Below are 27,280 nucleotides of genomic sequence, written 5' to 3'. Positions count from 1 at the left end.
AAAGTTTCTCTCTTCGTATATGTGCTTTATATCACTTCACATTCCAACAATGAAAAATAACTATGTTACTGAAGGACATCAGGCCTCTTGTCTTGTAATACGAATATTTCAAACAGAAGTTGTTATAAAATTAACCATATGAACATCCGAGGTAGCAACATCACCCCGTTATCCTAAAATAAAAACATCTCTGTGTGAGGCAACATTTTCATGGGGGAATTCGCAGTAGTGTTATATTTGGTGTAATTTGAAAATTAGTACATTACTTCTCTACTCCAAATTCACATTATGTCCTTGATATTAGAAACTCACTTTTTTTTCTCATTAATCACAAATGACTACTCAAAGTCAAATGTAAAATTTCACAGATGTCTAATTGCAAATTTTTAAAAGTTATCTCATTTAAATGTAATCAAATGATGCGCTACAAAATCACCCACATTAATTCTCTGCTTTCAGGGAGAATTAAGATGTTATATGGATGCTGTGCTTATAAGCACTCATCACTCAGCATGAGATTAAGTGATCATGTGTAACTATTAGGTAATCAACCATAAGTTGTTCCATTGTATGTAACAGTTACCAAGCCATGTGCTATCTCCATGCTGATAAGTAAACTGTTAAACTCGTGTAAGCATTAGCCTAGTTGTGAGAGGGTTTCTATAAGCCAGACTGTGTGAATGTGTGTGTATACTGTAATTGACCCTGTTATGGCTAATTGACAGGGGAGTTTCCTTACACTTCAAATTCAAAGCACTTTGTCTCCATCACCAGGAGGAAGCATGTGAGATGTGGAAAGGGATTTTGATTTATACCACAGATTGTGACATCATTTTGCATTAAATGTTGGTACTCTGCACACAAATATTACTTCAAGAGCATGAGAATCAATCGGTGTAATTGACAAAAAGGATTTCCACGCACGTGACTTTTTCTACGTTTGGAGTGACACACGGTAGAGATGGTACAGTTACGGACTCCAGACATCCCCACAGCGTAGCCAGAGCAGTGGTGGCAACATGGACTTGGAGTTTTGACAAAGTAGGTAACATTTTCTTCATATGTTTTTTTCCTCATTTGACGGTTCTTAGGTCAATTTATTACAGATTGATGCTTGAATACCTGAAGATGAAGAGTTTTTAGAGGTTCGCAAAGAAGGATGACGAATGTAGTTTGCCTTGTCTCCAGTCATTCGTTATACAATGTACCACATACTGATAAAAAAGGAAAGTTTACTACATAAGAATCAAGTCATGTCTTGCAACAAGTTTACATAATTATATGGATTTGTCATGGTAATTTGGAAAACAGACCCTATGTCAATAATTTTTCGACAATTTGGAAATTAATTTTGACAGAGAAAGGGACTATTTTATTTTTTTGAATAGGTCAGTTAACCAGACCAAAGGAGAAGTAGGATAAATTATGGGTAAACAGAAATGCCTTATCATTACAAAGTAAATTTGCTTGTGGATACACCCCCTTACCAATGGCAGACTCTTTTTGTACACACGAGCAATTACTTGCCAACGTTAAACTTTCATTTCGCAAATATATGTTAAATAAGTTGAAATTTTATGTGATTGTGACAGTTATGACTGATTTCATTAGAATATATATATAAAAAGAAACACTATTATGATATCATTGTTAACCACCAGAATACTGTATTTGACCTAACTTGCACTCCTTCACTTATAATGTTATTGCCATTTATCATTTTCTAGTTTGAGCATCCCATTCCTTCATCATAATTTCACTTGAGAAAATGTCTATTACTGGTATAGCTATTAATTGAGATTTTTGGAAAGTTTAAAAATATTTTAATCAAACTCAGTGAGCCTAACATGTTTTTTAAGGTCAACTATGATATCCACAAAAAAGGTTGAAAACAAAACTGAGAAACTGCTGAAAGAAAAGTAAATAAGCCCCTTTAGGGATTTATAATCAACATATATGGTATCATGGTATAAGTTCTCCATGAAATAAACTCTTGAGGAGAATTAACCTTAACTAATAGTGGTAAGACTGGTTTGAGAAATTTTTGCCAAATCGCTCTACAATTCATTGTAAGGTAACCATAATAATCATATGTATAGGATATATTATTCATAAGTTTCCATTTCATATGTATTTATGAAACAATCATTTGACCATCAATGCACATATACCAGAGAAACTAACTTAAAAGCAAAAACTTAATGTTGATGATGATGCTGAAAAAGTCAATGGACCATGAAAGGTAGGCCGCACCCAGCATTTGATACATGGGTTGAGATGTACTACCTAAGATGCATCTATGGTCCAAGTTTGGTTGGTCTAGTACTTATACTTTCATTGACACTAACTTAAACGCAAAAACTAATGTTGACGCCACCATCGCCAGAAAAGCAACATCTAAGTCTTCTTCATGGCAGCGAGACAAAAATGGAAACAAATTCAAAATCATCTCCATTTCTAAAAATAAATAATAAATTCTGAAAAAATTGTGTTTGATGTCGCCAAATTGAGGTTGTGCATGTTGTCTTCTGTACAATTTCCCAGTGTTCTGTAGTCTTCAATCTGATGTCTGAATGGGCGATATGGGTATACTCACTGCTTAAAAAGTACCATTGTGATACGTAGGTATTGAATATTATATAGACCTGATAAAAGAATATATAAATTTGCAGTTTAGAACTCTCTGATTGATTGGCATTATTCTGATAATTAAAAGTGACATAACCATATTAAACACCAATAAGCCCATGCCTGGTAATAAGCCTGTACAAGTCATACAGTGTAATACGAACACAAACAAAGGCTTTTTCAATAATGCCAGCCCTTACTTTGTGTCAGAGTTAATGTGTTAGCCCCCTGAGCTAATCTTGCATGAAAATACAGTATTAATTACATGATTAAGTAATAGATACATTATGGTATGTCTTTCAAATGTATCATCATTTGATTTTAAGTCCACCTTATTACCTTCTAGAAAGAATATTTAAAGGTTTATTATTAGAGTTGAACTCAGTCAGGTCTCAATAAGGTACATGTATCATGTAACCTTAAATGAAATTGTTTAGACAGGTTTTGCTTCAGATGTTGCTTTAGAACATGTTAAATCCAGAGTCGATGTCTTTATCTTATCTGTCAGATGTTCCACTGGGGAATGCTGACAGGGTCAGTGGCTGGTTGGTGGCCTGGGGTCACAGGGAGGGGTGGGGAGTCTGCTCTGATGATGCACGCACACACTAAGCCCTACATCGACATGCATACAAAACAGTTAATATTCCCACACAAACCGTGGTACTGGTAAGTGGTTCTCTTACTTATATATACATGCCTATGTAAATAGGTCATTCTACAGTATTCACATTTCTTCTTTATAAGATATGAAAACAGTTTTTATTACCATAGAGGATCGGCCACTCCTGTATACCGTTATAGTCCTCGCCATTTTTTTCCATTGGGGAGATTCCTATGCTCAAAATCAAAACATTAATGAAAATGTTTGTATATACATCCAGGGAAAAAATAACACTTTAAAATGGCGTTTTTAGAGAAATATAGGAATAGTTCACTAGTTGCAAATCAGTTCCACAATCAGGAGTCTCCTTCCTAAATAGGGAGAGTTGGTAAGCATGGTATACATATATCCGCTAATTCTGAAAGCATGTCATTTTATACCATAGAGATCTACCAATTCTTTCTATACAGCCATCAAAAACAGGATGTATGTGTTTAAATTAGCAGGTAGACTTGCAGTTTCTAAATTTTCAGGTGACCATAACATTTCAGTTATTGCCCTAAGGGTCCATGTACTCACCAACTTAATTAATTATAAATAGATTATCTTTAATAGGTTGATAAATTGCCTTTATTGCTCAATAAACACAGCTATTACGAGACAATATTTTCTCTAGTTATTGGTCCTTCAAGTAATTAATGATTGTATAGATCTTATCCATGATTGTATATATAGATCTTATCCATGATTGTATAGATCTTATTCATGATTTTATAGATCTTATCCATGATTGTATATATAGATCTTATCCATGATTGTATAGATCTTATTCATGATTGTATAGATCTTATCCATGAACCACCATTTTAATTTATCAGTAGCAATGTGATAACAATGTACTATAATTGTTAATTAAACTTCCTCTACAGTTTTTATAACAGACACAGCACCATACCAAATCTTTAGAACAAACTTAGCTGTGAGTCACACCGTGTACTAATTGGTCCGAGTATACACATGTGTAATGGTACAATCTTATCCTAAAGTAATTAAGTTTCTCCATTCAGATTTTACTCACTTAGTTTTAGCAGTACTTTGATAAGTATCCAAGTACAAACCGCCTATAATAGGCTTAAGTGTAAGTACTGATCTGTGTCATCCTGGTCAGTGATGTTTAGAAGGTATCTTTATTTGCCTGTCTGCATGTCACTCCATCCATTCACCATCTGTGTGTGACCCTAAATTAGATACAGTCAACATAAATCTACGCAGACACATCATCATCAAGAAATGAGGGAATTCATCATTCTGGAGACTTGGCGCTTTAGAAATTGTAATACTAGATCAAAAGTTTGATTTATCAGTTTGAGACTATGATCAATCATAATATCTTATATGGTTTCCAATGCTAAATACTAGAAGGAACTTAACTTTTACATGAAGCTGATTGGTTGATATAGTTGTCTGATTTGTCGAGGTGTTGGTACAGCACCTGGTGTTATTGTTTAGGTTATCTAGCAGACACACACACACATTAGTTAAGTGAGTGAGGATAGGTACTGATTAGTGAGAGAGGGTCAATGTAGGTGTCTGACTAGATACTCAGCTACCAGCTAGCTGTACTCTCTACTAAGGTAATGTTATAGGAAATATTTATAAATGTACAGCACCGTATTCCAGCCACCACTAATTGATTTGTACCACCATCCTACCAATGTTTAAGGGGACAATTTGTGAGTTTTTATCCTTTTTGAAATTGTCCCGTATTCCATCCATCTTGCAACCCAGCTTTGCTCAGGACGACATTGGCTTGTTAACCCTTTCACCCCTATGTAACTTGAGTAGACTCTACCATACATTCATCTTGATGATTCCATTATGGTCTACAGTGGTGAAAGGGTTAACCTACATACACTCTTAACACAATGATTTCTGAGATTGCCAGTGGTTGTGGAAACTGGTACAATATTGTCATTGGATATAAAAAGTGACGCCTCACAGTGCTTCGTGATTTTATCAACCATGTTCCTCTGAATCAATGTAAGTTGTTGGTATGATTTTGAAATTGTTGTGTACAGAAATTATTCTGATTTAAAGACATGTGCCACCAGGGTATAAATGGATCTTCTTTTCAAAAGAGTTCAAAATTAAATGAGATTTTTTTATTGATGGTCATTTGGACTACGTACATTGATTAATTGATTACACATACATTAACAATAACACTGTGGTCATTCGGAATAAATAGAAACATATACAGTTATTAAAATATAAGGGAGATAACTCCAACGGAACTATAATATGTAAGGTAGCACTGCTGTAATGTATTAAGCCCACAGTGAACCAATTTGTCCACTGGAGTTTGTTATACTGACATGTTAGTCTTTATATGTAGAGTATATCAGATTAGATAGGAACAAATTTGCAATTCTTTTTATCATGTTGTGAACTTGAGCATGCACTGTCTGAGATACAAAAGCTTTATAAACATCACCAGCTTTGTCATGTACTTACGACTTCATCAGGTGCTGATTGTGTTTTGTCGTAATGAGTTATAGTGTACACATAAGTTATATCAAATATGTATGTGATGGATAATCGTCTATAAACATATGTTCCTATAGGGAACGCAATAATATTAACGAACTTGTAAGTCACTCTTTTCCCAAGCTTTCGGGCTTAGCCCTTCGTCAGGGATTAAATGTCACCGGACCTCTATGTCACATCCATCTTGACAAAACCAATCATTGTATGTGATGATGTAACTAGGCTACATAGAAGATTAAGTTTATGATAAAATATTGCAAGCTAACAATGCTACTGTTCGTAGTTTTTGTTAGTATCTAGACTGTTATCTTACCCTGATATATATAGATTGTAAGCTAACCATGCTACTGTTGGTACTGTTATCTAGACTGTTTACTTATATAGATTGTAAGCTAACCATGCTACTGTTGGTACTGTTATCTAGACTGTTTACTTGCCTGATTTACATCTGTATCAGTTATTAACATCATGTGATTGTTGTTCTGTCCTACATGCAGTGTTTGTATGAACTATTTAACAAACCGATCTATTGACCTCTTTTTTCTCAGGGAATTACAAACCAGGAACAACAGTTGGTGGAACTGGAGTGGTTACGTAAGTTTTTAATTATGAATCATATCTCTATTAATTTCACAATTTGTCAAACATTTTAGTATTTCAACAACCTTTTGTTCAACTGGAAAAAAACAAGGTCTATATGTAAAATTATTCACCGACATGCCTCTATACATTACAAGCATTAATCAGTTCATTGATGAAAAATCTGTGGAAGAAAATTTTGTTTTGAAATATTCCAGAATTATTTTAAATGCTAAAACGGCAGAAAAAGGTTTGTTTATTTAAGTATANTAATTTTTTTTTTTTTTTTTTTTTTTTTTATAAAAAAAATCATTTAGGAAATATTGATTTGTTAGATAAAGTTGAACTGTCACATTCAATTTCACATGTTTATAAGTTATCATCATCACATGGTTGTTTTTAATTGACGTAATTTAACCAAAGGATATCTAACTATTTCATAGCTCTTGCTTAATGATGTAATTAGATCCATGGGAATCCTGAGAGAATCTCAAAGGGTATTAAATTTATTTTTAAATAATAAATGTCTTAATTTGTTATTACCTTTCAGAATGTTATACATTGTGTATCAGATATAGGCTTGAACATAATGAAATTTATAGTATTACATCAAATTGTATTATCTTGCCAAAAATCAGGGATGGGTCTCTGCTAACAATCATTATATCAATGATGTGTTAAGGAGAGTGGTTATCTTTCTGTAACATAATCTGGTTAAGTTAAGAGCTCAATGGCTTTGTAAGCTACATGTATAAAATATCTATACATTTCAACAAGTATATCGAATCTATATGGCATTTTCAAATTACACACGACTCGTGACGAGTCATAAATAAATACATTGGCAACAATCCTATGATTTTGATTTGTTAGGTAACTGTGGAAAAAAAATAATGATTGTCTTCATAAATCATCATGCATATTTTCATCTTCATTTCAAAGAGCTTTCTTTACTGGTTACGCGTTTATATGTAATCCCCAACATTAACAATAGTTGTTTGCGAAGGGAGGGCCGCAGTGGCCAAGTGGTTAAGGCGTCTGACATTCTGCTACCACTAGCCCTCCACCACTGGGTCGCGGGTTTGGGACCTTCATGGGGCAGTTGCCAGATACTGGCCGTTGGTCAGTGGTTTTTCTCCGGGAGGTCCGGTTTTCTTCCACCATCAAAACCTGGCCTGTCCTTAAATGACAATAGCTGTTAATAGGACGTGAAACACAAACAAACCAAACCAAACGTTCGCTAAGTGACCACAGAATGTTTATATGAAGTATACAGGTTCCTTAATAAATGTAATACATATCATCATAATTAGTTAAATGTTTATTATTCTATCAATTTCCTATACGATAGTGAAGTCAAAACTGAGTACTGTATATGTACACAATTTAGCAGTACCCGGTATTCTTATTTTAGCCTTTTTCACACTCTAGATATTGCGCTAAATTATGATTTGGCAAATTGAAGTTCCTATATATTTTTAGTATTCCATAATTTGCAGCTTGGCCGATTCATCAATGTGCTGATTTGTTTAAAATTTGATAATGCACTAAAATATGTACGTTTACAGTGTATTAAGGTGATATACTACCATATTAACTATACATACCTGTGAGTTATCTCCCTTAACATGAAAGAAAAAGAAAAAACAGAATCGAGATGAGTTCTGATTTATTGTGATATGTCCATTCACTTGTATCTCAGAAATAGAATTTTTCTATGGTGATTGATTGTAGGTGTGATATGTTTTGTAAAAAATCTGATTGACTTGAAAAAGATTGAGTGGCAGAAAATGAAGTCAGGGCCACAGAAGTTAGTTGTTGGTTATAAGGAAGGAGATGGTGTCTTTAAGAGACCAGTCTCACTGTATTTGGAATTAAGGATACACCATTTAACTTTAAAACTCTGTACTTTTTAGTGATTGTACGCATACACGATGGTGGATCATACTGGTTTGAGGTGTAAATCTCTGGGTCCTGGACTGATGTGAATCACGATCAAAATACTTACCTTCAAATCTACACATCATACATCTACAAATGTCAACTAGCCCTGCATTGATTTCATGGATAATCCTTGTCATTGGTGAGTGAGTTTGATTTATTTATAGGCTTCAGATTTTCTTTCATTTGATTTTATAATTGAAATGTGTCTTTTACTCCTACATGTATTTTTATGTAATGCTGTGAAAGAATAACTTTGATTTTCTATTTCTTAATCCCTCGTTCATCTCAGATGTATTTATTTGCTTTAATAACATTTTCCATACATGAAATATTTTGTATTTAGGGCCAGTAGAATATTTGTCCTCCACAGTAAAGTTCACTATAGAAATTGTTTACACCGTGGCAGTAAGCAGGTGGTAATGAGCCCTGAGGAAAATGATGTTTAGTAAGCTATGTATACATAGTAAAGTTCAGTGTCATCTGAATTTATTGTGAAGGGCCAGAGTTAAAATTCCTTGATAAAATGATTAGATCTTAGAATATAGGAATAGTTTAGCAAATTCATTGGTTGAAAATGCTAATTTTTAGGGTCCAAAAATCGGGAGTCTCCCTATAAATAGTGAGAGTTGGCAAGTATCATAGGGCCAGTAAAATATTTGTCTTTATAAATAGAAGTTGTATATACTGTGGTAGTAAGCTAGGTGGTAATATTCATTGTCATGATGAATTTATTGTGAAGGGCCAGAGTTTAAATTTCTGTCATAAGAAGCCATGATGAAAATACACAAATGTTTGTATTTTCCAGGTTTTCTGCAAATTACTGGGACTTTGTCCAGCCCTGTGTTGCAGTCAGGTTTGCGGGGGGACACTTTAGGGATTAATGGGGGCAGTGAAGGTCATGCTGCTCTGCCCTCGAGTCAGCACCATACACAACTCCACGAACAAACGGAGACAGAACACGAACAGCCTCAACTACCTGAACACGAGTCAGATCCTTTAAGTGAACACGATTCACCAGAGGAAGCACACAGGGAGCCACACGAAGACCAACAAGGCGAACCACACGGGGAACCAGATGAGGACACACAGGAAGGACTTGACAGGGGGTCCAGACATTTACCCGACCCAGACAGGAACATTTCTTCTGTAGAAAATATAGATGGAACTGACGTGACAGAAGGTCTCGGTATAGATGATGGTGGTGACATCCCCGATGAGCAACAACAGATTGGGGGGGACTCGGAGGGGACAGATGTACATCATCAGCTCCTCCCCGAGGAGTCGGGTCACGAGGAACCTGAACCAGAGCATGGTGAGCATATAAGTTTCCTCCCCGACAATCCTGATCCACTTCCTGTAGAGTCTGGAGACAGGCATGGTGAAGAGACATTTCCCGAGGATCATCTTTCCTCAGATTCTCCCGATTCTGAACCGTTTCACGCTGTATCTGATGGCCCCATCATCAGACCCCTTCCCACTGTACCAGCTGAGCATCCAGACGGGCAACAACATTCTGGTTCACAAGTTCAGCAAGGAGAAGGGTTTAGTAATGTCACAAGTAATGAGAATGGTACCGACATGTCCTGGAATGACAAAGTGGAACTGTCAACTAAAGGTGTTTCTGACCAGCAGAACCAGACGGTCAGTGCTGCAGTGACCACAAAGAGTCCAGAGACTGAAATTGTATCTAGTAACAGTATTGTCCAGGAGGAACAAACTGCAATGACAGTAATTAGTACGGTTTTATCTTCTCCATATTCCATCACTCCTACACCTTCTATAACAATGGATGTTTCTATATTGGAGAGCAGTGTGGCCTTTCGGCCGTTACCAGAGATGGTCAGCAATACTGCCGCTACATTTACAAATATCGCTACAGTGACAGAGACTATAGTGCTAGCAAGTAATGTAGCAGTAGTAAAAGGCACCATCACCTCATTACCTGGAGACGATATACAAACAGTAACCCAGTTTATTTCAGCTACACCATATCCAAGTGTTCAGCCTTCCTACAGTGTACATACGCCGAGTTTGATAGACCATGGATCTGATAATGAATTCAGCACTGGTAGTGAAAAGGAAATGTCCACAATCTCTACTTACATTCCAGACTCAAGTACAAGTACCACAGATCCGTCTTCTTCCCAATATCACCTTTATGATTCCAGTGCGAGGACAGCCTCTCCGGATATATCTCCATCGTCCTCATACAGAGAGCCAGTTACTTCCTATGTTACAGATCAACCCAACCTCAATCCCTCCCTTAACCCTGTGAATTCTGTAACGCGAACCCACTCTCCTACAGTTGAGAGCCTTCCCTTGGCCTCTCAAGGTCTAGTCATCCACGATAATGACGGCCAGCAGCAGACAAACACAAGATCGTCGACCACACAGGACACGTCAACCTTTACTGGTTATAACACCCAGTCTTTAGTCACAGCCCCTACCACAGAATCCTACATAAGTGATAACAACACTACAACCTTATCAACAATACCTCCTGAAGGAAATTCTTCCGTTCATCCAACATATCCTGAAACATCATACAGGCCTGTGACAAGAGTGTCCAACCGTACCAATATAACATTTAATCTTCCTTCAACAGGTGGATCAGTCACTCCGAGGACGCCATCAGTGTTCAGTAATACAACGGTAGCAAAAACAACTCGCCATTATTCGGAAATTGCCACTTCTTTTTTGACTACAAAAAAAGCTGATCGAACTTCAACAAAAGCACAGGAAAAAACTTCAAGGGCGACATCAGTTACAAACGTGACTTTTCCTAGGAGCACAGTGCCTCGTCCGACAAGTACTGCTGGTACTGTTAAAATCCCTAGTACCTCTCACAAACACATCCATGTGAGCACCACCATGCCTTCCGTCTTCATCAGCATTCGAGTTCAAATGACCTTGACTGAATTTTGTTCTCAAAAAGAAACTTTCATCACAGAACTGGTGGAAATAGTTGAAGATCACCAGCAGATAGAAATACAACAACAGCAGGTAGTACTTCTTAATATTCACCCCAAAATGTGTGACAAACTCGCTGAACCTTTTACGGATGATGATGACTTTGAAGAGGAGACGGTCAAGGTCGAGTTGTATTTCAAGGACACAGAAGGTAAAGCTGATGAACAAATGACAAAAGTTGTCAGCGAGATCATCAAGCCAGGATTTGATGCCCAATCCGAATCTCAATTTAAAGAGAAGGTAATTAAAGATACTTGTACAATCGGTCAGTCGGTCAGTCTGAATTTGACATGATGATACACTATATATGTAGATGTGCAATAGAGGTTGAAAAAGTTTGAAGGTCAAGGTCACTGCTGCTGAAAAAGACCATGGGAGGGATATAAAGTCAGGCATATGGCAGGGCCCGGGCTGATCATCCTGCTAGTGTTTCAGTTGATATGGTAGTACGTTTGTGTATCGTGAATTAGGAAACACCTGAGTACTGTAAAGACAAAATAGAATACTTTAATGGTAGGTTGTTAATTTGATTTACAATGAAGATGATTACATCACCATTAGAAATTTGGCACCAGATGTCATTTTAAGGTGCCAGAAAGATGAGACAAGACAAACAAACCTAGCACAGCATATAACATGGGGTATCCCTGTCCAGGGTAAGAGACAAACAAATCTAGCATGGCATATAACATGGGGTATCCCTGTCCAAAATAAGAGACAAACAAATCTAGCACAGCATATAACATGGGGTATCCCTGTTCAGGGTAAGAGACAAACAAATCTAGCACAGCATATAACACGGGGTATCCCTGTCTTGGGTGTGAGAATTGTTTCTCCCACCTCTGTGTATGATACAATTTAAGACACCTATACTGTGACGTTTTTGCATACACATTCTTAAAATATACCTGACCTCTGTTTTTTTCTACTACATTTTTTTATTTTTTTTCCAATTTTCTGGCTGAGAAGTCGACCAACATGTATAGGTAAGATATGGAAATGTTACCCTGGGTGTAGAATGTTGAGCACTTAATACCTCAGCAAGCTTTAATTCTACATTTATATATTTAGAATTTCCATAAAATCAATTGCTCAAACCCTGACAAGCTTTGGTTTCTCCATGGAGTTTGTGAAATTTTTTGTCTCTGTAGATTTTGGTCTATTCATAAAGGCTTANTGATATAACTCAGGTGACCGCTAAGGCCCTTGGGCCTCTTGTTGTCCTTGTTATTGATCCTATTCGGATTTTTTGCATCTCTAGTTGACAGATGTGAAGCTCATACATCCAAACGAGTTTGTGAGCCACGTTACTGATCCTCCTAATCGACCCGCCGTGTCCAAGCCAAAGTTGGAGACAGGGATCATGATCGTCATAGTGATAGCCTCTGTAGGGGGCTTCTGTTGTGTGTGTCTTCTTCTTCTCCAGGTAAGCCACTCGATCTGTTTATAAAAAGCCTTCATCATGTGATAAAATGCAAGTTAAATTATTTTCCATTTCATGAGATTTATATTGACAAGTTATAATAATTTTCATTTTAGCGAGAATCAGGCTAGCAAAAATGAAAGATTTGTGCCATCTCCATAAATAAGCATGTTCCAGATCATTGCATCTTCGCTAGCCAAGTGTGCGCTTCGTATACACTCCACATTAATGTATACGAAGCGAACACTTGGTTAGCGAAGATGAGGTCATTGATACAGCAGGCTAGTTTTTGATGTCAAGCTTAACTCATTCACCCCTGAAGACACATTTGGACTCTTCCAATTCAAAGGTTAGAATAGTTAATTATGAAATTTCAGGGGTGAGAATGGCAAAGTTCAATATTAGGAACAAAATAGATGTTTTAACACTTTCCAGTAAATCCTTATCAAATTGTCCTATATAAACGAAACAATTATAAATTTTCATTGGTAAAACTTTATGGGATTTTGTAAGCTTACATCCTTTGGCTGGATCAGATTTAAGGTGAGTTTTAATAATGGTCGTTGTGCTTATTATTTTGCATCAATAAGGTAAAATTATAAATGCAACAGATTTATCACCAGGTCATCACCCTTTATTATAATAATCTGTATTTTGTAGTTATTAAAGGTGTATTTTTCTATCCTTAGATCATCATTCACCGTCGTCAGAGTGGTAAGAGGATGAAGTCGTTCAATGGAGGGTCGGGCATATCTAATGTCCCCAGTATGGACTCAATAGCCCTGGGAGTGGTGCCCAAATCTAGGCCCAGCAGTGGTTTCTGGAACCCTGGTCTAGAGCTACAGGTGATCAGGTTACATTGTCCTTACCAGTATCTACCAGTTTCCTGTCTATAAAATAAATAATGTGTCTTAGAGTCAAGCTTCTTCTCTAGGTCTATTCTATTTCAAGTCTAAGAGTCAAGTCGCTTCTCTGCAGTTCAGTAGAGTCAAGCTTCTTCTCTAGGTCTATTCTATTTCAAGTCTAAGAGTCAAGTCGCTTCTCTGCAGTTCAGTAGAGTCAAGCTTCTTCTCTAGGTCTATTCTATTTCAAGTCTTAGAGTCAAGTCGCTTCTCTGCAGTTCAGTAGAGTCAAGCTTCTTCTCTAGGTCTATTCTATTTCAAGTCTAAGAGTCAAGTCGCTTCTCTGCAGTTCAGTAGAGTCAAGCTTCTTCTCTAGGTCTATTCTATTTCAAGTCTTAGAGTCAAGTCGCTTCTCTGCTGTTCAGTAGAGTCAAGCTTCTTCTCTAGGTCTATTTGTATTCTATTTCTCATCTTCTCCATAAACACTTAAGAGTCAAGTTGCTTCTCTGGAGTCCGGCAGAGTCAAGCCTCTTCTCTAGGTGTCTTTTTGGAGTCTTGATGTTGAATTTTAAGTTTAAGTTGTATTTAGGGTATGTTAAGCAAGTAGAGTGAGTAGCCCCTGATATTCCAAATGTTAATGATATATACATGTACTTCTCATTGTATCTTATTCATGTTTTTGCTAACATGTGTAATAAACAGGTAACTGTTTATCGTGTTTTAGTTTTATATAAATAGCAAACAATATTCTACCAAGCAATTAAATAAATAAATAGAAATAACTTTAAAGCAGGATATTTTCTGCGGGGATGATATTTCCACGATTTGAGGGTCAATTAGGTGATCACGAACCTATGGTCTGCATAATAAAATGACATCTGTAAAAATAAGCAGCATTAATAAACTTCAAAATGATAATTTCATTATGAAATAGCTTGAATTTGGTTGTGACGGTTCATATACATAAAGAGGAAATAGGTATACTAGTATATGAACCGTCACAAAAACATGGTTTTGTTGATAATTTATTTAACAAAATACACTTACTTGTTCTTGTTCAATATGCTGTAATAAAGCCTACCCATTTGACCATTGATCAGTGTCTGTCTCTATGCTAAAAGTCCGCAAAAATTTAGTTCCATCACATGTCTAGATCGTTAAATTATTGTCTGTGTAAATAACCTTTTATATGGTAATTTATAATAAATATACTGTAGTTCCAAAACTCGGAAGACTTTACTAATCCATCAACTATAAAGATATAGGAATATTATGATAGATATCGAAATATAAACAATCATCATTTATATTTATTTTACATGCATTTCAGAATGAAACATCAGATCCCATGAATTTGCTGAATTTCACATCTTTGTCAAACTTTGCTATGAATCCTGATGCACAGAAAAGAGAATTTGAGGTAAGTTTTTAAATCTCATGAATTAAAAGGTAAAAGCTAGCCAAGCAAAAATGGCTGGATTGTGAAAGGCTGGAAGAACAATCTGACTGATAAATCTCTAGATATTGATGACTGGAGACTTCACTGAGGTCTTGTTGTATTGCCACCATTTGGGACCATTTAATAATTTGTCAGTTAGCAAAGTTGCGAAAGAAAAGAGGGACTTCATATCAGGGTTTTACTCTATAGTGATAAACGAGGGACGTTTATACATTTATTTGTGGTAGGGAAACACAATTCTTTGTTTCCTCCAGATTAAACATGCTCATGAGGGTGAACTTTGATTAATCTGAAGTTGAAAGTTTTGTGCCAAGTTCTAGAAATAAAATGATAATGATAATTTGGTATAAACTGGTATGGTCTACTCCAAATTTCAGAATAAATTTGAAAAAAATTAGAAATTGAACTACTATGTAACTTAAGGATAATAGTGATAATATACAAAATATGTATAGTACACATGCCTTATTAATTTATAGAAGAAATCCTCCAAAGCATTTTGTTTCAAATAGATCTGAAACAACATTTGTTTGATAGATAAAATATGAGCTATTCATTTAAAGAAATAAACAGAAAACCAGATATAATATTATAGCGATTGACTTTTGTAGATTTAAGCTATTTATCATTTTTAGGTCCTGCCCATAGAAATGCCAAAACTGTCCTCTGTACCCGTCGGAGCTGAATACAAAAACAGGTTTGCTAATGTGATTCCTTGTGAGTATTTTTCGCATTCTTGAATTATTGTTTGATAAAGATTTCATAGTAAATTGTCTCAAAGTTGTCTTAACATCATCTTCAGCAATTTCCCTTTCGCTCAGTGGTGGAATCACCAATGTAAGACTTGAAATTCTCACTTACTTCACAGGGTGATCCCTTGTTGCTAGGGAAAAGATAACTCTATCTTACACGGGGTAGGGAAAGACAGCTGACACGCGCTATGACGTCATAATAATGGATTGTCGACCATGATGTCATTTTATTGTTTCCGTGATGTCATACAATTGTTGTGAATGGGGAATCATCCGTCTCAACCCTGGGGCTTTGGGGTTTGCGGGAAGAATAAGATCGATGTTTATTTCGACTGGAATTTGTTTATATGTATGTATGTGAGAAAAATAATCAAACATGGGTCTGTTCCATAGACAGGAATATCTCAACCCTCGTGTAAGACTTTGGCTGGCCAGCACGAGGCTTGCCTCTTCCACTCGGGTTGAGATATCCCTGTCCATGGAACAGACCCATGTAAGATTCTATTAGTCTGGGATTGCTCAGTTATACACTCATCAGAGGCATTGAGATAAACCTGTACATGGAACAGACCCATGTAAGATTCTATTAGTCTGGGATTGCTCAGTTGTACACTCATCAGAGCCATTGAGATATCCCTGTCCATGGAACAGACCCATGTAAGATTCTATTAGTCTGGGATTGCTCAGTTGTGAACTCATCAGAGGCACATACTAGTTGCGCTACTCATGTAGTCCTAATAGAAGTACATCATTCAGTTTGATGAAATAACAGCAAACTTATAAACATATGTCACCCTGGTAAAATACTAGATGCTTCCTACTGACTCGGCTAGGGAGAATTTCTCTTTAGCTCATTCGGTAGAGCGTAAGACTAGTAAACCAAACGTCCCGGGTTCACCTCCTAGCGGAGGCATTGAAAAAATAATGACCTCTGTTACATATAATTATGTAATGGTTTTCACAGCTGATTGTTGAATCAGCTGGTTATTTACTTACTTTGAACTGGATAATCCTGTTTTTTCAGTTCCACATAGTCGAGTCAAGCTTAAGAAAATACCTGAAGAAGATAACTCAGATTACATCAATGCCAATTATGTCTCGGTGAGTAAGCAGATTAATATTAATCTTATTATAAAAAAGCTTTTTATCTCGATGAGTACCAAAGCAGATTACTATCTATCCAACCAACACAGCTTAATATTTTGTTATTCAGTGTTATTGACAATTTTGTAAATATTAGATAATATTGAAGTGCACTCTGTCTGACAGTCTATCACTTATTCCCACTCATTTCTCATATACACCAACAATTGTCAAATTGTGTATGCAAGTACCTCTTGGGATGGTTTTGGATACTAGAATTAGGTTTCGTGCCACTCTGTTTACAGAATTATGGCCCTTGTTTACATGCAAGATACATTTTTGTGCCTATTTTTATCATTAATTCAATATGATAACAGCTTGACTTTTACAATCATTATTTACGGTTGTGGAGTTACAAATGTATTGCAATTAAAAATGTATATAACCTGACAAAAACATGCATCTCTATCAAAAATAGTTCCAAAGCCAGTCCTCAATGAGTATCATCTATTTTGAGCAGTAATTTTTGTTAAATTAATTGATCACACATTAAGAAGGTGCCCATTTATATAAACACTGGTAATACCAAGGTAGAAGCTTTGATCATTAAGTAATATCATAAAATAAAGGTAATTCAAGGGTGATAACTCTGCACATATTACACAAGAACGTTATATATTTGAAATACATAATGTACATCCTTAACTGGTTATCAATGATACATGGGAGTGTTAATACTGTGGCTTCCTGTACAGAACCTGTATTATAATGTACATCCTTAACTGGTTATCAATGATACATGGCAGTACTAATACTGTGTCTTCCTGTACAGAACCTGTTTTATGAGANCATGGCAGTGCTAATACTGTGTCTTCCTGTACAGAACCTGTTTTATGAGTCAACTATCTGAAAGTCCAAAAAGTGGTTTCTGAAACAGTTCTTTCAACACATGTTCAATTCACAATGAAATCACTACAAATGTTAACATAAAAGTGGTCTCTTAACTCAGGTTGTCTCTTTATAGAGTTCATATGAGCAGGTTTGACTGAACATGTAATACATCCTATTTTAGGGTTACAAACATGCCTACAAGACGTACATCGCCACCCAGGCCCCGTTACACAAGACTGTGAGAGACTTCTGGAGGATGGTTTGGGAACAACAATCACGGGTCATACTAATGCTCGCTCCCATGCAACAAAATGGACAGGTATACTCCAGCTTCTGTCTCAGAACCCTTAAGCAAAACCTAAGATATTATTTCGTAGAATTTTCATTGATTAATTCGATTAATTCTCTTTAATACTGCTGTTTATGTGATCTTGACAGAATTTATTGCAAACATTCAATACTTTACCAAGGACTGCAGAAGGTAAATCAATATCTATACAATTCCTTTAAAGTCCTGTTTAGATGTCCAACTCAACGAGGTTGGCACTGATGCTGGGAGTTGAACAAGGAATTTTGACAGTATTTTCAATATAAACAGAATCCTCAAATCCTAACCTCGTGCAAAATATTTGCTAAAGCTGACATGAAATGTAAGTGGTGTAAAGGAAAGTAGAAAGCACTGAGAATGTTTACCATATGTATAGCACTGTAAAAGATAGACCCTGTGGAATTAAAACACTAAAGTATCTGGTTGAGTAGTGATAGATTGTCATTATAAAAGTTTTTGTTTTTACTAGCCCAGCTATGAGCCGTACTGGCCCGACACAGAAGGTATGGACGCCTGTCTACAGTTTGGGGACATCACATTAGTGCTGAAGAAGAAGGACGTCCAGCAGGAGTACACCACATACATACTTCAGCTCAAGGACATTGAGGTACTCCCCGACAGTTTTATACTTATATCTATAGATCTAAGATATCTTGGTACACCCTCATAATTACTAAATAATATCATATTCAAAGTCTTCAGAGACAAAAAAAACATGTTGCTATTCGTAATGTTTGAAAAATAAAAACAGTTTGTGCCTGAAACCAAAATTACAAAACGGAATCCTATTTCCCCAGGGCTGCTACATATCAAATGAAGATAGATCTGTCAAGCTGTTTTAGTGAAGTAGTCTTTAAAATATTTGTCTTTAACTTGACTAGAATTCATTCTGTAATTGTGCCACATATAAATTTTACTTAGTTACCTCATATATTGAAAAACTATATATACATTTTGATAAATGTTTCTATCAGTTACTGATGCATTAATGCTGTGGTCCATTACAGAACAATTTGATCCGTGAGATACATCATTTCTGGTACACCTCCTGGCCTAGAGATGGAACACCAGAGCCTATATCACTGGTCAAGTTTATCCTGGACACTCGTCCACACTTTGAAGATAGTGGGGCACCGGTTGTCATCCATTGCGGGTTTGTGGTTTACTTAAAATGTTACTGTTATATTCCCAAGTACAATTTCTTCTTTATACACAAAACTTTTCCAGGACATTTATGTTTTCCATAAAAGTGTATGGCAAAGACAAATGAAAGAATAATAAACAGATTATAATCCATATTTAGATTGCTTTTATTGCCACAATACAATTACTTATGATAGGGGAAAAAAATGTTTTAACAAGCTCATTTGAAAGCACCAAATTAACCTACCAATTACAAATATTATAACAAACGATGACATCAAATTATCGTTTCTTTCAATAATAAAATTTTGACCAAACTTGAATTAACTTGCTTATGATGGCTTGTGCCAGTGTCCTTTTGTCATACATTAAATCAACAAATTCAATAAGACAGCCAACATTTCTTGTAAAGTATCAAAACAAACCCAACAATTAATATCAAAACTGCAAATTCAGCTTGCCTGTTAATGTGTTGTGTTTTCAGTCCTGGTACTGGGAGGACTGGCACGCTGATAGCTATAGACATCTGTATGAGGTCGTTTGAGGACAGACGCAAGGTGGACGTCCTCAACTGTGTACATTGTATAAGAGGGGAGAGGGCTGGTGCTGTACAGACCAAGGAACAGTATCATCTCATCTATAGTGTAAGTACTGTGAGATGTTGATCCTCCTTCAACTGTGTACATTGTATAAGAGGGGAGAGGGCTGGTGCTGAACAAAACAAGGAACAATATTGTCTTATCTATAGTGTAAGTACTATGAGATGTTGACCCTCCCTCAACTGTGTACATTGTATAAGAGGGGAGAGGGCAGGTGCTATACAGACCAAGGAACAGTATCATCTTATCTATAGTGTAAGTACTGTGAGATGTTGATCCTCCCACAACTCTGTACATTGTATAGGAGGGGAGAGGGCTGGTGCTGAACAAAACAAGGATCAATATTGTCTTATCTATAGTGTAAGTACTGTGAGATGTTGATCCTCCCTCAACTGTGTACATTATATAACAGGAGAGAGGGCTGGTGCTGAACAAAACAAGGAACAATATTGTCTTATCTATAGTGTAAGTACTGTGAGATGTTGATCCTCCCACAACTCTGTACATTGTATAAGAGGGGAGAGGGCTGGTGCTGAACAAAACAAGGAACAATATTGTCTTATCTATAGTGTAAGTACTGTGAGATGTTGATCCTCCCTCAACTGTGTACATTATATAACAGGAGAGAGGGCTGGTGCTGTACAGAACAAGGAACAAAATCGTTTTATCTATAGTGTAAGTACCGTGAGATGTTGATCCTCCCTCAACTGTGTACATTGTATAAGAGGGGAGAGGGCTGGTGCTGTACAGAACAAGGAACAATATCGTTTTATCTATAGTGTAAGTATTGTGACATGATGATCTTCCCGGCAACCAGGAATTGTTGGGAAAGGTACACAATAAATGTTGTTCATTGGTCAACCGTCATGATGGTATTACCCCTTTGACACCCTGTGCAGGTTTTTGAGTTTTTGTTAGGACTTTAAATTCCATTCTGCCCTGAAACATTCAGGATCCCATCCTCTTAATATTTTTTTCAGATTCCGCATATTGCAGAATTTTTCAGTTCTTTATTAAGAGGTCAAGGAGAAGTTTTCTATGTATATTGTTATCGGGATACAACCAGTTATGATTGGTCAACATGTACACACTAGTGAGAGGTTTTCTGTAACCCTTGGCAACTGCTGTTCTTGACATTTAAAAGACTAGTCCTCAAGAATGCATAAACAGTTTTCAACGAAATATTAACTTATCCTGCCTCTTGTGTTATCTTTCAATTTCACTTTTTAATTTCAGGAATCAGCAATATATTTGTATTTATCTTCCATATGGCAGTTCAGATTAAACCTCACAGGGGCCTCAAAATGTGTTGCGCACAAATGATAGTTTTTTATAAAGTTTTGATGTCAAAAATAATCTATTTATTCTGATACATTGGTTTTACTACAAGTTTAATTTACACAACATGGCAATGATCTTGGTTTGGGATCACACACTGGATTTAAAGTTTTTAAATAAGAAAATAATCCTCATGTCATAATGGTTTTTTTTATCTATTTCAGGCCATACATGAATATGCCACGATTGTGACCAGTCCCAAGGTATCCATATCCTCCACCGCCGAGGCCTTACACAACATGCTGTGATCTTAGTTCATCACCTTCATTGTGAGAACCACATGACCTTTGTTAACCAATGAGATGGGATCTCATGATAGGAATCATCATGATGAACTAAGACTGGGTATAATTGTGTTAAATATGAACTTCCATTCTGTTTGTGATATCTAATTAAATGATGTATGTATAATATGTTTTGTGATATGATACCAACAGTCACTCTATTTGTACCTGACTGTTGATATTCATTTTATTACATTCCCTGTTGAAACAATGTTGATAAACTTTTATTTTTTAAAGAGTAAAAATTTACTGCTTATTTCACTGATGTCTCAAAGACTGAACTTTCAGTTTTTTTATGAATATTCAACAGAATATCAAGCTTCTACTCACGCCCCAGGCAGGAAAGCTACACACACTGTAACTGAGGTCAAATTTGAAAATATTTCTCTATTTACCAAGTACAAGCCTCATTGCCTTGTATGTTATCTTTGTTCACTTTGTACCCATTTCTTCATTAGCTGGTAGTTGTAGAGAAAGAATACTGTCAAACCTGCTTGTGCAACCACACACATTAAAAGACCTTTTGTGTCGAGACCAATTCCAATGCTCCCCTGTCGAGTGATTTCATCGTGAACTGAACCTGTATTAAGATACCAACCGGGTTTAGAGATTAGGGCAGTTTCTTAATGCATCATGGTACCATGTATTTCAATATATGTAATACAATATATACTGTTTATCAGATGTATGTCTTTTTCAATTTCTATCAAATATATTTTGTTTTCCTAGGACGATTCAACAAGAGTAATCAAAGGTGGGTTAGTTTGAGTTCTGTTGAATTGTCATTGAATAATTACCAGTACAGAAAAGACAGCGAGACCTAGAAAAGACAGTAAATACATTAAATGAATACATTTTTTACAGTGTTTTGATATAATACTCTACTTGTCCGGCAATAAGCCCAGGCCTGATAATAAGCCCATCAAGATTTATTGTATTTCAGTAGAAATGCAAACATTTGTTATGTTATTTTATGATTATATAATACATGTAATAAGGCCCCCTCCCCTTTTAGTCAGAGATTGTTTGTTGGTCCCCTAGGCTTATTGGAGGATAAAACTAGCTATGGATAATGTGGCCTATTGACTTGTATATATATATACATGTATCTGACTGAAACCATAAGGCTAGTTACTAGCCTCATTAAAACTTGTAAAGTTGCAACCTTAGTTATATTATATACCATCAAGTTCTGCAGACATTTTGTCGGTGTGTTGCAAGTCCTTGTTAATAATGGGATTCAATGATAAACATGGTAGTGTGTCAGACATACACTGTCAGCACATTCTGATACTGAGCTGTGTGTCATTTCCATCCAATCATTTGTTTCTGTTTCGAAATGATTCAAAAGATAAACTCAATAGGTCAATGTATGTGCGACAAACCTTGTGCTCTAAAATTTCACTTGAAAATTTGATCTGAGAGGGAAATATTATACAACTCAAGTAAGGTTTTAACTTTTGAAATAACAAGGAAACTGTGACCCTTTGATATTCAGTATTGCAGGTCAATGCCCTAACGGAACCAGTATCCAAAGTGAGTGCCAATTGTGCTCTATCTTCAGAGGAGCATCATAAAAAAAAAATGTTAATTAATCTATCAAGATTTAATGATGCCTCTCTGTAGTTTCAATATAAAAGTTTAAATGTCTTCTAAATTGTAACAATTCATTTATTGAAGTGTAATGCAGAAAGTATTATGGTTTAAAATGTCGTCAAACGATTGATTTATTGTAGTGCTATATATTAAGTATCATAGCCTTTGGCTAAACATGTATTTTATCCTCAATAAATAAAAGTTTATTATTATTATTATTATTATAAAACCATCCTCATGTATGTATTTTACTATGAACCCTTATAGCTGACCCTGTTTATAATATCACCCCCACCAATGGAAGGCAAAGTAAGATCAGTTCTGGGGAAGGTGAGGCGTCCTGCAACAAAAACTACATTATCAGAATTTTGAACTAAATAAACTTTTCTTGGCGTTCTTGAAAATACCGGGTAAGATACCTTCCACCATTAGGTAGGGATGTGTTTAGATGGAGCTGCAGTGTCTTGTTACAAAGTATTTTTATACAAATGATATTTCTTAGTTTGCAGTATTATAATATCATGTTTAAAACAATAGTGCAATAAATCCCCTCCTCAAATATTTATGTATGTTTTGATATAAACGATCACCCAATGTTATACAATGTAACATATACCATAGTTTACCACTGATAAGCCCATGTCTGGTTATAAGCCCAGCCACCTTTTTTCTCACTTTTCATGCACAGGGGGTGCCAAGCATTAAGCCCACCATCCTTTCTATCACTGCAGGTTTGTTGATGCTGATTAAAGAAATAAATCGACTTTGGAATCCTTTGGTTTTTTGTACATCATCAGATGTGTCCGTTACAAGCCGTCAGACATGCTGTGATAGAAGAATGTAATCTTTAAACTGTCATAATATTCGAATAAGCATTCAATTGTTGTAACGTTTTTGCATAACTTCTGAAACATACATTTGGCAATGTACCTTGTTTTGGTTAGTTTGATTGGATACCAAGGTCACACCAATTTTGTTGTTAATGATGTTGGACCAACTGCAGATTTCCCAAATAATACCCAATTTTTCACAAGAATAAAGCCCACCCCACACCCCAATGTTCTGCTCATAACCCCCAGGCTTATCACCAGGATATTTCAGTATTATGATGTGGGGTGGCAATATCATACTGTGATATAGTACAGCAGAGTCCTTTTAATGTCAAATTGCTTAATATCAATTTTTAGATTCCATTTAATGTCATCAATTTTTAGATTCCTTTTAATGTCACAATGCCTAATATATATTTCTGGTTAGTATCATGTTTTCCTTATGCATTTCCCCTCCTACCCATTTTATATCGTAATTAATTCAGCTGTTTCATATGACCTCCTCTTATTTTCATATTATAGTACCAGTTTCCAGATATTGCAAATAAAACATACTTGTACAGGCTTAAATCAATACAAGCAATGCTGAGTTTTCTTGTAATTGCCCAATGAATGTTTGTATTTACACCTGGGCTTGATTTCTATTGGAAGCATACAGAGAAAGAAATGTGTCACTGTTAATGTCACATTTCACATTATATTTAAACATATATTAAATTTCCTCTGGCAAATTATGCATGACATTAAAAGGAATGGACTGTTGAACAATGAAATTCCCTCCAGTATATATAAACCCTTACTCTGTAATACAATATTTTGTACAAATATTGTTATGTAGGTTGGCAAAGTGCAATATTTCAAGGCTATAAAACAAATATATATCTTTTATTTTATTTTTATGTATATAATTGCGTTATGTGTAAAAATTACTTTAATATGAAAGGTGCCAATTAAACAAGTATCATATTTATCAAATAATAAGCCTATGCCTGATAATAAGCCCACCAATATATGTTATATTTTAAAGGATATGCCAGCAAATGCTATTTTATTGTCCTGTAACAAGCCTGTCACTGTACTTTGAGTCAAAGATTATTTGTTGGCCTCCCTGGGCTTAGTGCAGGATATATATGGTATTTCCCTGCTGGGGGAACTTTTCAGCTAAAGTCTATAAGTGAAAGGGACCTATAATACTAATCTGATATACAGTAAACACTCGATATAATGCCCCTTGTAAGAATTCCTCTGTATAATGCCAAAATTCCTCTGGACAAATGGTGGCAGTGTAACAAGGGTTTATTGTAATGTTTAAAGCTCTAAGTAGACTAATCTATGCCAATAGCAGCATATCTTTAGTACTGTTTTGTAATTATTAACTTGTATCTCAATTCCAACAGATACAATATGTTACTAAATACTAACTACACTAACAAAATACCATATAATTATACCTGTACAAACCATACTCACTGAATCATTAACCCTTTCACCACTGTAGACTATAATGGACTCGTCCAGATCAGTGCATGGTAGAGTTCACTAAAGTTAAATAGGGATGAAAGGGTTAAAAGATAATTTATTGGCTGCTAATATACAAAATGTCTACTTATTACACGTACTTCATTGTAAAGTTACATAATTATGCTGCAGATAAATATAACTTAAAGCTGTTACATGTACAATTATATTTAGATATTGATGTGTTGTCACTTCAAAACTTAAGGATTTAGTCATCGACTATTTCTGGTATATTTTGATGATTTGAAATTTATCATTGTCTGGTTGTAATTATAATTGTCAATGTATAAGTATATGTGATGAATGTTTTACGTTGCCTGTTTATGCTGAGGATGAGCAAGGCTAATTGAAATAATAAAGAACATGAATTTTAATTTGTTGTTGTGTGGTACATATCAGGATGGGCAGTTAGAATAAACTTCTCCCATTATCTTCTATAAGAATAACATTTTGGAACACAATAACTAGCTTAACGGTAAAAGCTATCGGAGTGAGCTCATGTGGTGGTGCTTCATTCCTCATCCATCCACGCATTGTGGTCTTCTGTCCATCAACTTGAGCATTTAATATCTCCTCCCCAAACTAGAAGTGCAGCTGAAGTACACGAGAGGAAAATACTGCCTTACTAGCATGTTAGCTTTTCCTGCAATGCAGTTTAACCCTCTGACAAGCTGTATAGTTAACAGCATCAAGCTTGGTCAAGGGCTAGATATATGCCAACTCACGTGTTAAATTTGATGGTACCAGTGGTTTTTCTTTGGTACTTTGTGAAAAGATTTCAACCAAATTTTTGGTGGTAGCAATTTTTAGCCTATGGGAATGAAAAGTTATAAAGGTATGAACCATCCGAAGGTTTGAGGGGGATGTAGAAGGGGTTTCGTTGGACGATTTGCTTAAAAGACTTCTTTTCCTAAACGGTATGTCTCTACTGAAATATAGTAGTAGCATATCTTACCTATACTATTGGAATACCAGGAACTACTTTTACAAATAGAGGGCACATGGTCAAAAAGGGTCAAACTGCATGATTTGTTTTCAATGTCATCTCCTCTCAAACTGCTGGACAGGTTTCAACCAAATTGTGGCGATGAGGATCAAAGGTTAAACATATAAAGGTGCTGAACCTCATTGCGGCTTAGTTACAGGGTCAAAAGTGGTAAAATTGCCTTATTTATATTCAACTAAAGTGTGAGGTTAGCACCCTAAGCCTAAAAGGGATTTAAATTTAAGTCATACGAATACTTACTCTTAAAAGTGGTATCAAAAGGAATTGAAGTGGCTGATTTGCTTGAAATAAAAAAAAATCCCAAAGTAACAGGCAAGTTTCAACCAAATTGTGGGGTTAGTATCACCTTAGCCCATGAAGATCAAAAGTTATTGAAATATAGTTGGTTGCATTCCTTAGGAATACAACCACACTCTCAAAAGTATTTGTCATGCAGCACTGAAGCAATGTGATTACAAGAAGGACTCCAGCGTTGGGTGTTCAAAGCTTAACTTAGCTTTGTCGTCTCAATGGCTTATTATCCACAAAGAAAACTTCCTACTCTGTTTTCGTGACACTTTCTTTGGACAACTTTGTCTTGAGTGTCACTTTTTCTGGATCCTTTTCTTGTTCCTCTTGAACATGAATTTCTTTTGTTAAACAAAAGCGTTGTTTTACAAAATTATTTGGAGGCACTTCTTCACAACTTCTTAACTCTTTGTTTGAAAGACCTCGAATTCAATGCTCCTACAGATATCTCCAATATTCTGTCATTAACGTCCAGAGTATCTTCAACAACATGTGTCCTCTTGTGTTCCACTTGCTGGGTCAGTGAAAAGACATGACAGCAATTCAAATCAGCACAGCAATTGTTTCGTCTTTCTGTGTTATCCGCCTTACAGTCGGCACCTGGAATACTTGAAAGACCACACCTGTATCA

At 35.8% G+C, this 27,280-nt stretch overlaps 1 protein-coding gene across 2 annotated transcripts; it reads left to right on the top strand.

The window, feature by feature from the left end:
• Window positions 1-748: 748 nt before the first annotated feature.
• On the top strand, window positions 749-25,723 carry LOC110447946 (receptor-type tyrosine-protein phosphatase F-like). Of its 2 annotated transcripts, none has more exons than XM_021493939.1 (14): window positions 749-1,041; window positions 6,325-6,370; window positions 8,272-8,438; window positions 9,105-11,509; window positions 12,531-12,695; window positions 13,382-13,537; window positions 14,865-14,954; window positions 15,629-15,710; window positions 16,770-16,846; window positions 17,901-18,038; window positions 18,517-18,654; window positions 19,055-19,200; window positions 19,675-19,834; window positions 21,292-25,723. In XM_021493939.1, exons 3-14 carry the CDS (start codon window positions 8,393-8,395, stop codon window positions 21,373-21,375), a joined length of 3,687 nt encoding a protein of 1,228 aa, XP_021349614.1. In that variant the 5' UTR covers window positions 749-1,041; window positions 6,325-6,370; window positions 8,272-8,392; the 3' UTR covers window positions 21,376-25,723. The 2 variants fall into 2 exon arrangements, with proteins under 2 accessions (XP_021349614.1, XP_021349615.1); XM_021493940.1 differs by lacking the exon at window positions 749-1,041 and adding an exon at window positions 3,276-3,294.
• Window positions 25,724-27,280: the final 1,557 nt, after the last annotated feature.

The sequence above is a fragment of the Mizuhopecten yessoensis genome, unplaced genomic scaffold (assembly GCF_002113885.1).
Source record: "Mizuhopecten yessoensis strain PY_sf001 unplaced genomic scaffold, ASM211388v2 scaffold3689, whole genome shotgun sequence".
NCBI classification, from domain to species: Eukaryota; Metazoa; Mollusca; class Bivalvia; order Pectinida; family Pectinidae; genus Mizuhopecten; species Mizuhopecten yessoensis.
The sequence above is the reverse complement of the archived record's forward strand: the minus strand, read 5'-3'. Positions and strand labels throughout refer to the sequence as shown.

What these genes read in the sequence shown, in the direction of transcription:
- LOC110447946 (XM_021493939.1), top strand. Translation starts at nt 8,393, where the DNA reads ATGTCAACTAGCCCTGCATTGATTTCATGGATAATCCTTGTCATTG. An exon ending in ACCCTGGTCTAGAGCTACAG is followed by an intron (nt 13,538 to 14,864) that starts GTGATCAGGTTA and finishes CATGCATTTCAG; the next exon opens with AATGAAACATCAGATCCCAT. An exon ending in TTCAGCTCAAGGACATTGAG is followed by an intron (nt 18,655 to 19,054) that starts GTACTCCCCGAC and finishes GGTCCATTACAG; the next exon opens with AACAATTTGATCCGTGAGAT.